We start from the raw sequence: 14,620 nt of genomic DNA, 5'->3' as shown, positions 1-14,620 counted from the left end.
AGGGGGACTGGGAGATCCAACCCATTGCAACTGGGAGGAGTCTGGGACTTTTAACTGCAAAAGATTTTCGTTCAAGGACAGTAACGTATAAACATGGTGTGAGGGTCTAATAAGTGAAGAAAATACTGTTCTCAGTAATTTGGAGTATTAGCTACTTTAAAAGTACTATTTAGATACTGATGATTTTTAGGGGAGACAGTGGCATTGTGGTAATGTCACTGGACTAGTAATCCAGAGGCTGAGGGTAATGCCCTGGGGGCACACATTCAAATCCCACCACGGCAGCTGATAGAATTTAAAATTCAATTAATAAACATCTGAAATCTGGAAGTCTCTGTAATGGTGTCATGAAACTATCATCAATTGTTGTAAAAACCCAGCTGGTTCACTAATGCCCTTTAGGGAAGGAAATCTACCATCCTTACCTGGTCTGGCCTACATGTGACTCCAGTCCCACAGCAATGTGGTTGACTCTTAACTGCCCCCTGAAACGGCCAATCAAGCCACTCAGTTCAAGGGCAATTAGGGATGGAATTGGGCAACAAACACTGGCCTTGCCAATGAGGCCCACACCTCATGAAAGAATAAATGTTTTAAAAAGGTTAGTTGTTATAATAAAAGTCCTAAAACATGGAATCTTGTCATGTAATTCTTCAAATTGGTCTGGGGAGTTCATATCTTGCATTTTAACGCGTAAAAGACTGGGCTGACGGAAAATGGTTCCCTACCCCAGCACCGCGGGACAGGGCGGCACAGTGGCGCAGTGGTTAGCACCGCAGCCTCACAGCTCCGGCGACCCGGGTTCAATTCTGGGTACTGCATGTGTGGAGTTTGCAAGTTCTCCCTGTGTCTGTGTGGGTTTTCTCCGGGTGCTCCGGTTTCCTCCCACAAGCCAAAAGACTTGCAGGTTGGTAGGTAAATTGGCCATTATAAATTGCCCCTGGTATAGGTAGGTGGTAGGGAAATATAGGGACAGGTGGGGATGTGGTAGGAATATGGGATTAGTGTAGGATTAGTATAAATGGGTGGTTGATGGTCGGCACAGACTCGGTGGGCCGAAGGGCCTGTTTCAGTGCTGTATCACTAAACTAAAAAAAAACCGAGAAACTGAAGGTTCTGGCTCAAGATACTGTAGGACTGATCAAGGCCCTGGATTTATGCAGCCAGTACTGAAGGATCTGGCCTATTTCAGCTCATTAACACATACTTGGTAGAAATGCCTCTCGTAAGAGAATATTTATCCCTGCCAGGGCACCGTCAGGCAGTATGCGCTTGTAACAGGAACTGTAACACCCATAGGTTGATCTGTTGTCAATCCCAGTTTTCAATTTATTTTACTGTTTCCCCTTCTATCCATGTTTTCATACCCACTGCACTGATGCCATCACTCCTCCCCCCAGACACAACCCCTCCTCCTTCCCCAGTTCCTCTTTCAATCAGGACAACTTGGAGAAAGGGTGTCTTTAATTTCTCTAAAACTAGAAAGGGCTCGGAATTCACAGCGAATCTATCACCATCTGAGAGAAAGAGAAAAGGCAGATCAATGTTCCAAGTGGATTTGGTCTAGAAAGACTGGAATCCAAATTCTGAACCCATCTTCCTTTCCAGCATGTGCCATGTAATTCCTCTCATCTCTTCTTTATTTTCCTCCGATTTTCTTCCCAATCCTCTGCAGCAAAGCACCTCATCTGACTGCATGACCGAGATAGGGAATTCGCCATTTACAGGAACTGGAAGAGGCCATTCAGCCTCTCGAGCCTGTTCCACCATTCAACTAGATCATGGCTGATCTGTATCTTAATTCCATTTACCTGCCTTGTTTCCACAACCTTTAATACAGTTACTTAACAAAAACATAACAATCTCAATGTTGGCATTTCAACTGATCCCCATCCCAGCCTCAACAGCTTTTTGGGGGTTTCCTGACATCACCCCTGAACAGCCCTACTTCTAATTTTAATGTTATGCCCCCTTGTTCTGGACTGCCTCCACCAGGGACAATAGTTTCACTCAATCCACCTGATCAAATCTTCAATCATCTTAAACACCTCAGTTAGATAAGGCCTTAACCTTCTGTACTCAAGGAAAGGCATATCTAGTCTATCCAACCTCCCCTCTTAATTTAACCCTTTTAACCTAGTATCATTCTGCTGAATTTGTATTGCACACCCTCCAAGGTCAATATATCCTTTCTGAGATGCAGTGCGCAGAACTGAATGCAGTTACTCCAGATGTGGGCTAAGAGATTTGTACAACTGTAACATAACTTCCACCCCTTTGAATTCCAGATCCCTTGAGACAAAGGATAACGTTTCTAGAATGACAAGCTACCCACTTGCCCTGGTTCACACCAGCCTGTTCCGCTTAGTACTGGCATGCACTGGTTATTACCGGTCTGCTCCAGTTATAACCGGCCTGCTTGGTTATCACCAGCCTGCTCTGGTTAGTGCCACCCCTGCTGTGGTTCACAGCAGCCTACTCCGGTGTGAACAGCGCGAGCAACGGTTAGACGACAGCGTACTTTAGTCAGTGGCAGCTGCGATGGAAGTGTGACCCCTTCCTTCACCAACAACTTCTTCTCATCATCATTGAGCACCAGCTCCCGGATTTGGTGCAGCTGCGGCTTGTGCTGGTGCTGCAAAAAACAAGAGGAAAGATTTGCATTTATATAGCAGCTTTAACAACTTCAAGACATGTCAGGGCACTTTACAGCCAATGCTGATACTTCTGAATTGTAATGTAGGAAATACATAGAGTCATAGAGTTATACAGCACAGAAACAGGCCCTTCGGCCCATCATGTCCGCGCTGGCCATCAAGCACCTAATTATTCTAATCCCATTTTCCAACACTTGGCCCGTAGCCTTGTATGCTATGGCGTTTCAAGTGCTCATCTAAATACTTCTTAAATGTTGTGAGGGTTCCTGCCTCTATCACCTCTTCAGGCAGTGCGTTCCAGATTCCAACCACCCTCTGGGTGAAAAGATTTTTCCTCAAATCCCCTCTAAACCTACAGCCGCCAATTTATACACAGCAAACTGCCACAAACACTAATGTGATAATGACCAGATTATCTGTTTTTATGATGTTGGTTGAGGGATAAATATTGACCAGAACACCAGGGATAACCCCCATGTTCTTCTTCGAATAATGCCATTGGATCTTTTACATCCACTTGAGAGGGCAAATGGAGACTCATCTGAAAGACGGCTCCTCTGACAGTGCAGCAGTCCCTCAGTACTACACTGAAGTGTCAGCCTGTGCTCAAGTCTCTGGAGTGAGGTTTGAATCCACAACTTCCTGACTCAGAGACAAGAGTGCTAGGACTTATCTGATACCTGCTGGCTTTAACAAGAGCATAGGTAACAAATTCATACCTAGGGACTGTCATTATATAGCGTGAGCATTTATAACTTTTCTGTCTTTATTGAAAATCAATGTTTCACATCAGTTTAAATCCAAACATTTATTAACAGTCCCTAAGTAATAAGTATTTTACATGCATCGATTAAGTAACTAGTTGGATCCAAAAGTGCAATTGAAGTTTTTGAGGTAGCATGGGCTATATTAAACATAAGTTAAAGCCTGGAAGGAGGCCATTCAGCCCATCAAGTCTGTGCCAGCTCTGGACTAGAGCAATGCTAAACGAATCATGTCATGATTGTATGTGTGGGCTTGAGTATTAGAGACTGTATGGTACTTGGGAGGGAAACTGAAAGTAGCTTTGTGCTTTGGGGAAAACACCTGACCTGGGGGCTGTTGTAAGGTCAGATAGGCTTTGTAGCCACAGTGAGCAGCAGTAGGCAAGAACTCGACAGAAGTCTTTTTATTAAAGCTTGTTAAATCTTTGTTAAAGTTAAATCTGTGACTTCAAGTGTGATTGTTCAGCCTGAGATGTGACAAACCCCACGGCCCCACTCTCTACTCAGCCTTTCTGCTGAGTACCTCTGTCAGTGAAGTTAGTTTAACCTACAACAATATAGCTGTGGTTAATTTCTCACTCAACCCTGCTTTAAAACTAAAGCTAAAAGAAGTCAAACATAAGAAAGAACATGATGCCCAGGTTAGAGAAATTAATTCAGAGCAACTTAATCATGTAGGAGACACAAAGCCTCACCATTTCACTCATGTTCGAAAGCAGTAAGTCCTTGACAGTGAGTGTGAGGAAATTATCAGGAGCAGACTGTGCTGAAATGTTCTGTCTCCCTTCCTCAAAAAATCCAGCGTTCCAGTCACCTGGGAGAATAAACACAGAAAAGGCATGACGATCATTAACATTCACCTCAGAATTTCTATTAGTCAGGCTCAGTGACTACAAATTGTTAATATATAACAACTTATCTTTACAGAGCATCTTTAACATAGAAAAACATCGCAAAGAGCCTCATCAGAGGGTTATAAAGCGACACCAAGGCACATAAAGATAAATTAGGACAGGTGCCTGGAAGCTTGGTCAAAGAGGTATGTGTTAAGGAGGATCTTAAGGGAGAAAAGAGAAGTGGAGAGGCAAAGTGATTTAGGGAGGGAATCCCAGAGCCTAGGACCTGAAGGCACAGTCACCGATAGTGGAATAAAGGAAATTGTGGATGCATTAGAGGCCAAAATTGAAGGACCACAGAGATAGAACATAGAACAGTACAGCACAGTACAGGCCCTTCGGCCCACGATGTTGTGCCGAACCTTTAACCTACTCTAGGATCAAACTACCTACATACCCTTCATACTACCATCATCCATGTACCTATCCAAGAGTCGCTTAAATGTCCCTAATGTATCTGCTTCTACTACCACCGCTGGCAGTGCATTCCACGCACCCACCACTCTCTGTGTAATGAACCTACCTCTGACATCTCCCCGAAACCTTCCTCCAATCACCTTAAAATTATGCCCCCTGGTGATAGCCCTTTCCGCCCTGGGAAAAAGTCTCGGGCTATCCACTCTATCTATGCCTCTCATTATCTTGTACCCCTCTATCAAGTCACCTCTCATCCTTCTACACTCCAATGAGAAAAGCCCTAGCTCCCTCAACTTTTCTTCGTAGGACATGCCCTCCAGTCCAGGCAGCATCCTGGTAAATCTCCTCTGCACCCTCTCTAAAGCTTCCACATCCTTCCTATAATGAGGCGACCAGAACTGAACACAATATTCCAAGTGTGGTCGAACCAGGGCCTTATAGAGCTGCAGCATAACCTCTCAGCTCTTAAACTCAATCCCCCTGTTAATGAAAGCCAACACACCATACGCTTTCTTAACAACCCTATCAACTTGGGTGGCAACTTTGAGCGATCTATGGACATGGACCCCAAGATCCCTCTGTTCCTCCACACTACCAAGAATCCTGTCTTTAAGCCTGTATTCTGCATTCAAATTCGACCTTCCAAAATGAATCACTTCACACTTTTCCAGGTTGAACTCCATCTGCCACTTCTCAGCCCAGCTCTGCATCCTGTCAATGTCCCGTTGCAACCTACAACAGCCTTCCACACTATCCACAACTCCAGCAACCTTCGTGTCATCGACAAACTTGCTAACCCAGCCTTCCACTTCCTCATCCAAGTCATTTATAAAAATCACAAAGAGCAGAGGTCCCAGAACAGATCCCTGCGGAACACCACTGGTCACCGAGCTCTCTGGCTGAATACTTTCCATCTACCACCACCCTCTATCTTCTATGGGCCAGCCAATTTTGTATCCAGTCTGCCAACTTTCCTTGTATCCCATGCCTCCTTACTTTCTGAATGAGCCTACCATGGGGAACCTTATCAAACACCTTGCTAAAATCCATATACACCACATCCACTGCTCTTCCTTCATCAACGTGTTTTGTCACATCTTCAAAGAATTCAATAAGGCTTGTGAGGCATGACCTGCCCCTCACAAAGCCATGCTGACTGTCTCTAATCAAACTATGCTTTTCCAAATAATCATAAATCCTGTCTCTCAGAATCCTCTCCAATAATTTGCCCACTACCGACGTAAGACTGACTGGTCTATAATTCCCAGGGTTATCCCTATTCCCTTTCTTGAACAAGGGAATAACATTTGCCACCCTCCAATCATCTGGTACTACTCCAGTGGACAGTGAGGATGCAAAGATCATCGCCAAAGGCGTGGCAATCTCTTCCCTCGCTTCCCGTAATATCCTTGGGTATATCCCGTCTGGCCCTGGGGACTTATCTGTCCTCATGTCTTCCAAAATTTCCAGCACATCCTCCCTCTTAACCTCAACCTGTTTGAGCATATCAGCCTGTTTCACGCTGTCCTCACCAACGACCAGGTCCCCCTCTCTAGTGAATACTGAAGCAAAGTATTCATTTAGGACCTCCCCTACCTCCTCCGACTCCAGGCACAAGTTCCCTCCACTATCCCTGATCGGCCCTACCCTCACTCTGGCCATCCTCTTGTTCCTCACATAAGTGTAGAACGCCTTGGGATTTTCCTTAATCCTACCCGCCAAGACTTTTTCATGTCCCCTTCTAGCTCTCCTAAGTCCATTCTTCAGTTCGTTCCTGGCCACCTTGTAACCCTCTAGAGCCCTGTCTGATCCTTGCTTCCTCAACCTTAAGTAAGCTTCCTTCTTCCTCTTGACTAGCTGTTCCACATCTCTTGTCATCCAAGGTTCCTTCACCCTACCATCCCTTCCTTGCCTCATTGGGACAAACCTATCCAGCAGTCGCAGCAAGTGCTCCCTAAACAACCTCCACATTTCTGTCGTGCATTTAGCCGCAATTGGTGGAAGAATTTTTAGATTTAGAGATACAGCACTGAAACAGGCCCTTCGGCCCACCAAGTCTGTGCCGACCATTAACCACCCATTTATACTAATCCTCCACTAATCCCATGTTCCTACCACATCCTCACCTGTCCCTATATTCCCCTACCACCTACCTATACACTAGTGGCAATTTATAATGGCCAATTCACCTATCAACCTGCAAGTCTTTTGACTGTGGGAGGAAACCGGAGCACCCGGAGGAAACCCACACAGACACAGGGAGAACTTGCAAACTCCACACAGGCAGTACCCAGAATTGAACCCGGGTCGCTGGAGCTGTGAGGCTGCGGTGCTAACCACTGCACCACTGTGCTGCCTGTGGGTATCGAGAAGAATTTTGTTCATCCAGAGGGTGGTGGGGGTCTGGAACTTGCTGTCTGTACAGCAGTAGAGGCAGAAACCCTCATTGCATTTAAAAAACATTTGGATATGCACTAGAGGTGATGAAACCTACAGGGTAATGGACTAAGAGCTGGAAGGTGGAATTAGACTGGATAGCTCTTTATTGGCTAGCACAGACACCATAGGCTAAATGGCCTCTTGTGCTACAATTTCTGCGGCTCTAGATCAAAACAATCAACAACTCCAGTAAAATTCAGAATCGAAATTTCTCATTTATTTCTGCTGTTTTACTCGACTGCTTCCATGGTTCATTCAGTGGAAATATTGAGAAATGTATATCTGCTGCCACCTGGTGGTCATATTGAGGTAATGTAGAAGCACAGGATATTAGCCTGCACAGTGAATACTGTGCATGTTTTCCTTATACTGTGTACAAGAGCAAAATCATGAGCAGCTACTCTCAATGCCTTTCAGGATCTCGGGATGTCCCAAAGCACTACAGCCAATGAAGTTCTTTAGAACAGTAATCATTGTTGCAATGTAGGAAGCGTGGCAGCCAAATTGCACACAGCAAGATCCCACAGACAGCAATGAGATAATGAGTGATATCAGTAGAGAGATAACTATTTGCTGGACAGCAGGAAGAACTCCTCCACTCTTCTTCAAATGCCATGAGATCTTTGACATCTGCCTGAGAGGGCAGACGGAGCCTTGGTTTAACATCTCATTCAAAAGACGGCACCTCCAACAGTGCAGCACTTCCTCAGTACTGCACTGGAGTGTGAGCCTAGACTATGTGCTCCTGTCTCTGGAATGCAACTTGAACCTACAACCTTCTGACTCGGAGGAGTGAGAGCTATTGTTAAGTCATGGATGGCACTTTCTGCAGGCAAAAGACACCTGTTGTACCTATAATCCACTGTGTAAAGCACTTTGGTTGATTGCAAAGTCATAACATGAATATTAAGATCCCAGCTTTAAGCCTTGATCAGTATTCCCCTAACCCTCCCAGTTGGACACTACAGCTGAGTTTGTTTCCCTCTTGTCTTGGGAGGGGAGGTCAGCCAGAGTTCCCCCTCCCGATTGCCATCCAGTGACATCTGCCAGGAAGTATGGATGTGGGGAGCAGGTGATGATTGGGATCAGGTTTCGCTGTGATGCCCTTCTTAGTCGAATAGCCTGTAAACACCTGCTGCCTGAACTCAAGCATGAAGAACAATCCTTTGAGTGAGGGGCTGGAGATTTCAGGAGGAGGAAATTATTCAGCATGGGGAAATGACTTTTCAAGGGTTATGAAGTTGCACAGGAAGAGCTCCCTGTTTGACTCCTAATTTGTGATTACTCCGCTGCATTAAATATGCACAAATAAAACTCTGAGCAGGCTGCATTCTCACATAAGGACTGATCGCAGGGAGTCCTGGGAGAGGAAATAAGGATCCAGGCCAATTAGGGTGAATATAAATCGGGGAAATTCCTCTCCAAACCTCTTCCATTCACTCCAGCCCCTTGTTGCCTGTGGTTAGAGGAAGCATAGCTTCTTACTGCAATCGATGGAGATCTCTGCATCTGGGTAGTCTGCCTGGCAGCTGGACTCTGGCCCAGGGTGAAAGGTCGGCTCAATGCATACAGCCTCAATGTTCTGGGGGCTGTTAGACGGCACACAATGCTGGGGACTGTCCAGCTGGTCAGAGAGCTGGTCTTCAGATATCCCACTGTCACTGCCGGCTGAAGACCAGAGCGGGGAGGCAGGGACAGCTTCAGCTAGGATCGAGGACAGAAACTCTTCATTGCTTCTGCCGTTGTGGATCTAATGGGCAAGCAAGGAGAGTTGGGTTAGTGACTTAATAAACCAGCTTGAGAGAATTCCACCAATACGTTACCAGCTGAAAAGGGACAGGGTGAAGTGGGGTTACAGTGCTCTGTGTGGGGGGGTAACTCGGGGTTACATTGCTCTGTGTGGGGGGGTAACTCGGGGTTACACTGCTCTGTGTGGGGGGGTAACTCAGGGTTACGTTGCTCTCTGTGGGGGTAACTCGGGGTTACACTGCTCTGTGTGTGGGGGTAACTCGGGGTTACACTGCTCTGTGTGGGGGGTAACTCAGGATTACGTTGCTCTCTGTGGGGGTAACTCGGGGTTACACTGCTCTGTGTGTGGGGGTAACTCGGGGTTACATTGCTCTCTGTGGGGGTAACTCGGGGTTACACTGCTCTGTGTGTGGGGGTAACTCGGGGTTATGTTGCTCTTTGTGGGAGTGACTCAGGGTTACATTGGTCTCTGTGGGGCTAAATCAGGGTTACGTTGCTCTGTGTGGGAGTGACTAAGGGTTACGTTGCTCCTTGTGGGAGTGGCTCGGGGTTGCGTTGCTCTCTGTGGGAGTGACTCAGGGTTACGTTGCTCTCTGTGGGAGTGGCTCGGGGTTACGTTGCTCTCTGTGGGAGTGACTCAGGGTTACGTTGCTCCCTGTGGGAGTGACTCGGGGTTACGTTGCTCTGTGCGGTGGTGACACAGGGTTATGTTGCTCTCTGTGGGAGTGACTCGGGGTTACATTGCTCTCTGTGGGAGTGACTCAGGGTTACATTGCTCTCTGTGGGAGTGACTCGGGGTTACGTTGCTCTGTGCGGTGGTGACACAGGGTTATGTTGCTCTCTGTGGGAGTGACTCGGGGTTACGTTGCTCTGTTTGGGGGTGACACATTGTTACGTTGCTCTGTGTGGGAGTGACTCGGGGTTACGTTGCTCTCTGTGAGAGTGATACGGTGTTACGTTGCTCTGTTTGGGGGTGACACATGGTTACGTTGCTCTGTGTGGGGTGACTTGGGGTTACATTGCTCTCTGTGAGAGTGACACGGTGTTATGTTGCTCTGTGTGGAGGTGACACGGGGTTACGTTGCTCTCTGTGAGAGTGATACGGTGTTACGTTGCTCTGTTTGGGGGTGACACATTGTTACGTTGCTCTGTGTGGGAGTGACTCGGGGTTACGTTGCTCTGTGTGGAGGTGACACGGTGTTATGTTGCTCTGTGTGGGCGTGAATCAGAGTTATGTTGCTCTGTGTGGAGGGGGGGGGTGCGGAGTTATGATTTGGGATTATGATGCTCCTTACACTCGGCTGTGGCATTCCCCAGCTCGCTGTGCGCCCCCTGCCATCTGTGTGGAGGCTCTCATGCCGAAGAATCCCATCCTGTTGGTCGAACAGTAGGTCCAAGAGCTCCACACAATCCAGGTCATCAGGCAGGCCATCTGCTGGTGCCTACAGAAGGAAAATACAGAAACCTTTAACCTCAAATGCAAGGGAACAGGACCAAAAATCAGCCTAGTGGAGTGGTTTACACAGATAGTTAATAAGAGACTGAAAGGGGATCTGACTTAACTTCCATTGTTAGCGTGTCAGCCATGGATCAGTGGTATCACTCCAACATCTGATAATAGCAGGATGTGGGTTCAAGTCCCACTCCAGAGACCTGAGCACATAATCCAGCTTGAGACTCCAGTGCAATTTTACAGGAGTGCTGCACCGTCAGAGGTGCCATCATTCAGATGAGGTGTTAAACCAAGGCCACATCTGCCTTCTCAGCTGATGTAAAAGATCCCATGGCACAATTTGAGGAAGAATAAGTGAGTTCTTCCTGGTGTCCTGACCAATATTTATCACTCAACCAACATCATTGAAACAGATCATTGGGTCAGTATCTCATTGCAGTTTCTGAGACTTAGCTGTGTGCAAATTAAGCTGTTGTATTAAGATAATTTATTGGTTATGAAGCAGTTTGGGTTGTCTTGAGGTCATGGAAGGTGCTATATAAATGCAAGTTCCTTCTTTTTCCATTGTATATAAATTTTCAGCAAGGTGCAGCTAGAGCAATTCTAAACAGGACAGATGTTTCAGAAATTTGACCAGGATGGGTTTTTTTTGAAGCATAGAAAGATTCCGATAAACCACACTGATCAAGCAGTGGGGATTCCAGTTCCCACAGTCTGATTACAGAGCTTGTTCTCACTGCAGTGAAGGTGCACCTGACCACAGATGTGTCAGCTGTAATTGCTTTGTGTGGAATTCACTCTGTCCAGGATTTAAGTAATCAACAACGTTGAAAGGTCTTCACAGAAACCAGTACAATGCCACTTCCACATGAGCTGTATATTTAGATTTTCAGAAGGCATTTTATAAGTTGCCACACAAGAGATTGTGACACAAAATTAGGGCTCGTGGGAACATAGGAACATAGGAAATTGGAACAGGAGTCGGCCATTCGGCCCCTCGAGCCTGCTCCATCATTCAACTAGATCATGGCTGATCTTCCAGCTCAACACCACTTTCCCACATTACCCCCATATCCCTTGATGCCTTTAATATCTCGAAATCTATCGCTCTCTGTCTTGAACATACTCAATGACCGAGACAGCCCTGCTCTTTGGGGTAGAGAATTCCAAAGATTCACCACCCTCCTCATCTCAGTCCTAAATGGCCTACCCCTCATTCTGAGACTGTCCCCTGGTTCAAGACACCCCTCCTCCCCCCACATCCAGGAGTAACATCCTTCCTGCATCTACCCTGTCAAGCCCTATAAGAATTTTCTACACTTCAATGAGATCACCTCTCATTCTTCTAAAATCTAGAGAATACAGGCCCAGCCTTCTCAATCTCTCCTCATGGGACTATCCATCCCAGGAATCAGTCTGGTGAACCTTTGTTGCGCTCCCTCTATGTCAAGTATATCCTTCCTTAGGGTAAGGAGACCAAAACTGTACACACTACTTCAGGTACGGTCTCACCAAGGCTTTGTATATTTGCAGCAAGACATCTTTACTCCTGTACTCAAATCCTCTTGCAATAAAGGTCAACGTACCATGGAGTTGGGGGTAATATATTAGCATGGATAGAGGATTGGTTAAAGGAGAAAAAACAAGAGAGTAGGAATAAACAGGTCATTTTCAGGTTGGTAGGCTGTTACTAGTGGAGTGCCACAATGATCAGTGTTTGGGCCTCAGCTACGTACAATTTATATCAGTGACTTGGATGCGAGGACTGAGTTTAATGTATCCAAATTTTCTGACAATACATAGCTAGGTGGGAAAGTAGGCTGCGGGGAGGACTCAAGAGTCTAGAAAAAGATATAGACAGGCTAGGTGATTGGGCAAGAAGGTAGCAGATGAAGTATAATGTGGGGAAATGTGAAATTACTCACTTTGGTAGGAGGAATGGAAAAGCAGAATATTTTTTAATATTGAGAGACTAGTAAATCTTGGAGGGATTTGGGCATCCTTGTACATGAATCAGAGAGAGTTAGCAAGCAATTAGGAAGACAAATGGCCTTAATTACCAGGATGTTGGAGTATAAGAGTAAGGAAGTCTTGCTACAATTGTACAGGGCTGTGATGATACCACACCTGAAGTACTGTGTTTGGTCTCCATGCCTATGAAAAGATATACTTGCCTTAGAGGGGGTTCACTAGATTGATTCCTGAGATGAGAGGTTGTCCTATGAGGAGAGATTGAGTACACTAGGCCTATATTTTCGGGTTTAGGAGAATGAGAGGTGATCTCTTTGAAATGTATAAAATTCTTAGCGAGCTTGACAGGGTAGAATTTGAAAGGCTCTTTCCCCTGGTTGGAGAGTCCAGGGGTCATAGTCTCAGGATAAGGGGTCAGCAACTTAGGATCGCGATGAGGAGAAATTTCTTCACTCAGAGGGTTGTGAATTTTTGGAATTCTCTATTTTAGAGGGCTCTGGATGCTCAGTCATTGAGTATATTAAAGGTTGAGATAAATGGATTCTTAGGCACTTAGGAAATCAAGCGATGTGAAGATAGGGCGGGAAACTGGAGTTGATGTAGCAGTTCAGCCACGATCTTGTTGAATAGCTGAGAAGGCTTTCTCTCTGGTGTGACCTGGGGCAGGGCTGCAGATTAATGTTGCAGCCCATAATAGTTTAACTGTTCTACATAGCCACAAAGAGAGATTGAATTACATCTTATAAATTCAAAAAACTTTTTGTTTGATTTGTTTGATCCTGGTCTGTACTTTCAGTTGATTCCATCCAACTGCAACACAACTAGCATTTATATAACAGCTTTAACAGAGTAAAACATCCTAAGGCGCTTCACAATAACAATTATCAAACAAATTTGACACCGAGACATATTAAGAGATATCAGGACAGATAACCAAATGCTTGATCAAAGTAGCAGGTTTTAGGGAGCAACTTACAGGAGGAGAGAGAGATAGAGAGGTGGAGAGTTTTAAGGACGGAATTCCAGAGCTTAGATGGCTGAAGTCACAGCTGCCAATTGTGGTGCGAAAGAAATCTGGAATGCATAGTTGGGATAGTTATAATTGGCCTCAGTGCCCTTGGGCTGAACCAAAAAGGGCTCAGGCTCCTAATCACAGTCCATGAAGGTGGTGGAAGTGGAGACAATAAATGACTTGAAAAGGAAATTGGATGGGCACTTGAGGGAAATAAACCTGCAGGGTTACAAGGATAGAGCAGGGGAATGGGACCGACTGGATTACTCCACAGCGAGCCAGCATGGACTCAATGGGCCAAATGTCCTCCTTCTGTGCTATAATGAATCTATGACTCCTGCAAGAAAGTGTCCATTACGCTCACAGTGGGGAAAAATTACATTGGAGGTTAGGACGTATTTCTCTGGATCTCTGAGCAGATTTCTGAAGCTTGTGACAAGTTTGGATTCCCAGGAGGCTGGACAGGACAACAAGAGGGCCATTTCCAGTGAAGCAGGGTAAGTTGTAGGTTAACTGGAATTCAAAGGATTTATAGGGCTAGGCTCTGCTTGATTGGCCTCGGGAAAGAGTAGAGTCATTTCTAATGAGAGGTCACAGACCTGAAACATTAACTTTGCTTCTCTCTCCACAGATGCTGCCAGACCTGCTGAGTATTTCCAGCACTTTTTGTTTTAGTTTCATTTCCCAGAGTTTGTTTCCAAATGAACTTGTCTTCTTTGCCTCTCACAGGAGAGTGAAGGATAGGTTGATGGTGTACACTGCACCTGGATGGGATGAACTTGAAGGGCTAGATGGCCTTTTCATACATTTGTGTGGGAACGCTTGCTGATGGGCTCACACATTCCAAGTGCCCAATTAGTTGGGGAACAGGCCAGTGGCCAAAGTATGTGGAAGTTTCCCATAACAGGAGATAACTCACGTTGGGGGGGAAAGCAGCAAGCAATAGGGGTTCAAAATAGACTGCACTCTACCATTTGATAACTGAAGTAAGTGTTTGTGTTTACAGTGTCACAGGTGAGGGAAACATTCTAGATTAGATTGAATTAACTATGGCTCCCTGATAACACTCTCACCTCCGAGACAGAAAGTGATGGGGTCAAGTCCAACTACAGGAATTTGAGCACAAACTCTAGGCTGACATTCCAGTGCAGTGCTAAGGGAATGCTACATTGTTGGAGATACTGTCTTTTGAATGAGATGGTAAACTGAGCCCTATCTGCCCTCTCTGGTGGACATATAAATACCATGACACTACTTTGAAG

General features: G+C 45.8%; 1 protein-coding gene across 1 annotated transcript in view; it reads right to left on the bottom strand.

Moving 5' to 3' along the window:
* LOC137351410 (cyclic AMP-responsive element-binding protein 3-like protein 3) overlaps positions 1-14,620 on the bottom strand; it is a 42,486-nt gene that overhangs the window by 16,848 nt on the left and 11,018 nt on the right. Inside the window, exons 2-5 of the mRNA XM_068015858.1 lie at positions 10,218-10,364; positions 8,659-8,923; positions 4,117-4,235; positions 2,522-2,635 (exon numbers count right to left, since the gene is read on the bottom strand). Of these exons, the coding sequence (XP_067871959.1) occupies positions 2,522-2,635; positions 4,117-4,235; positions 8,659-8,923; positions 10,218-10,364 (645 nt within the window). The remainder of the gene's footprint in view (positions 1-2,521; positions 2,636-4,116; positions 4,236-8,658; positions 8,924-10,217; positions 10,365-14,620) is intronic.

This window comes from Heterodontus francisci, chromosome 36 (genome assembly GCF_036365525.1).
Source record: "Heterodontus francisci isolate sHetFra1 chromosome 36, sHetFra1.hap1, whole genome shotgun sequence".
Lineage (NCBI taxonomy): Eukaryota > Metazoa > Chordata > Chondrichthyes > Heterodontiformes > Heterodontidae > Heterodontus > Heterodontus francisci.
This window is presented reverse-complemented; position numbering and strand designations above follow the sequence as displayed.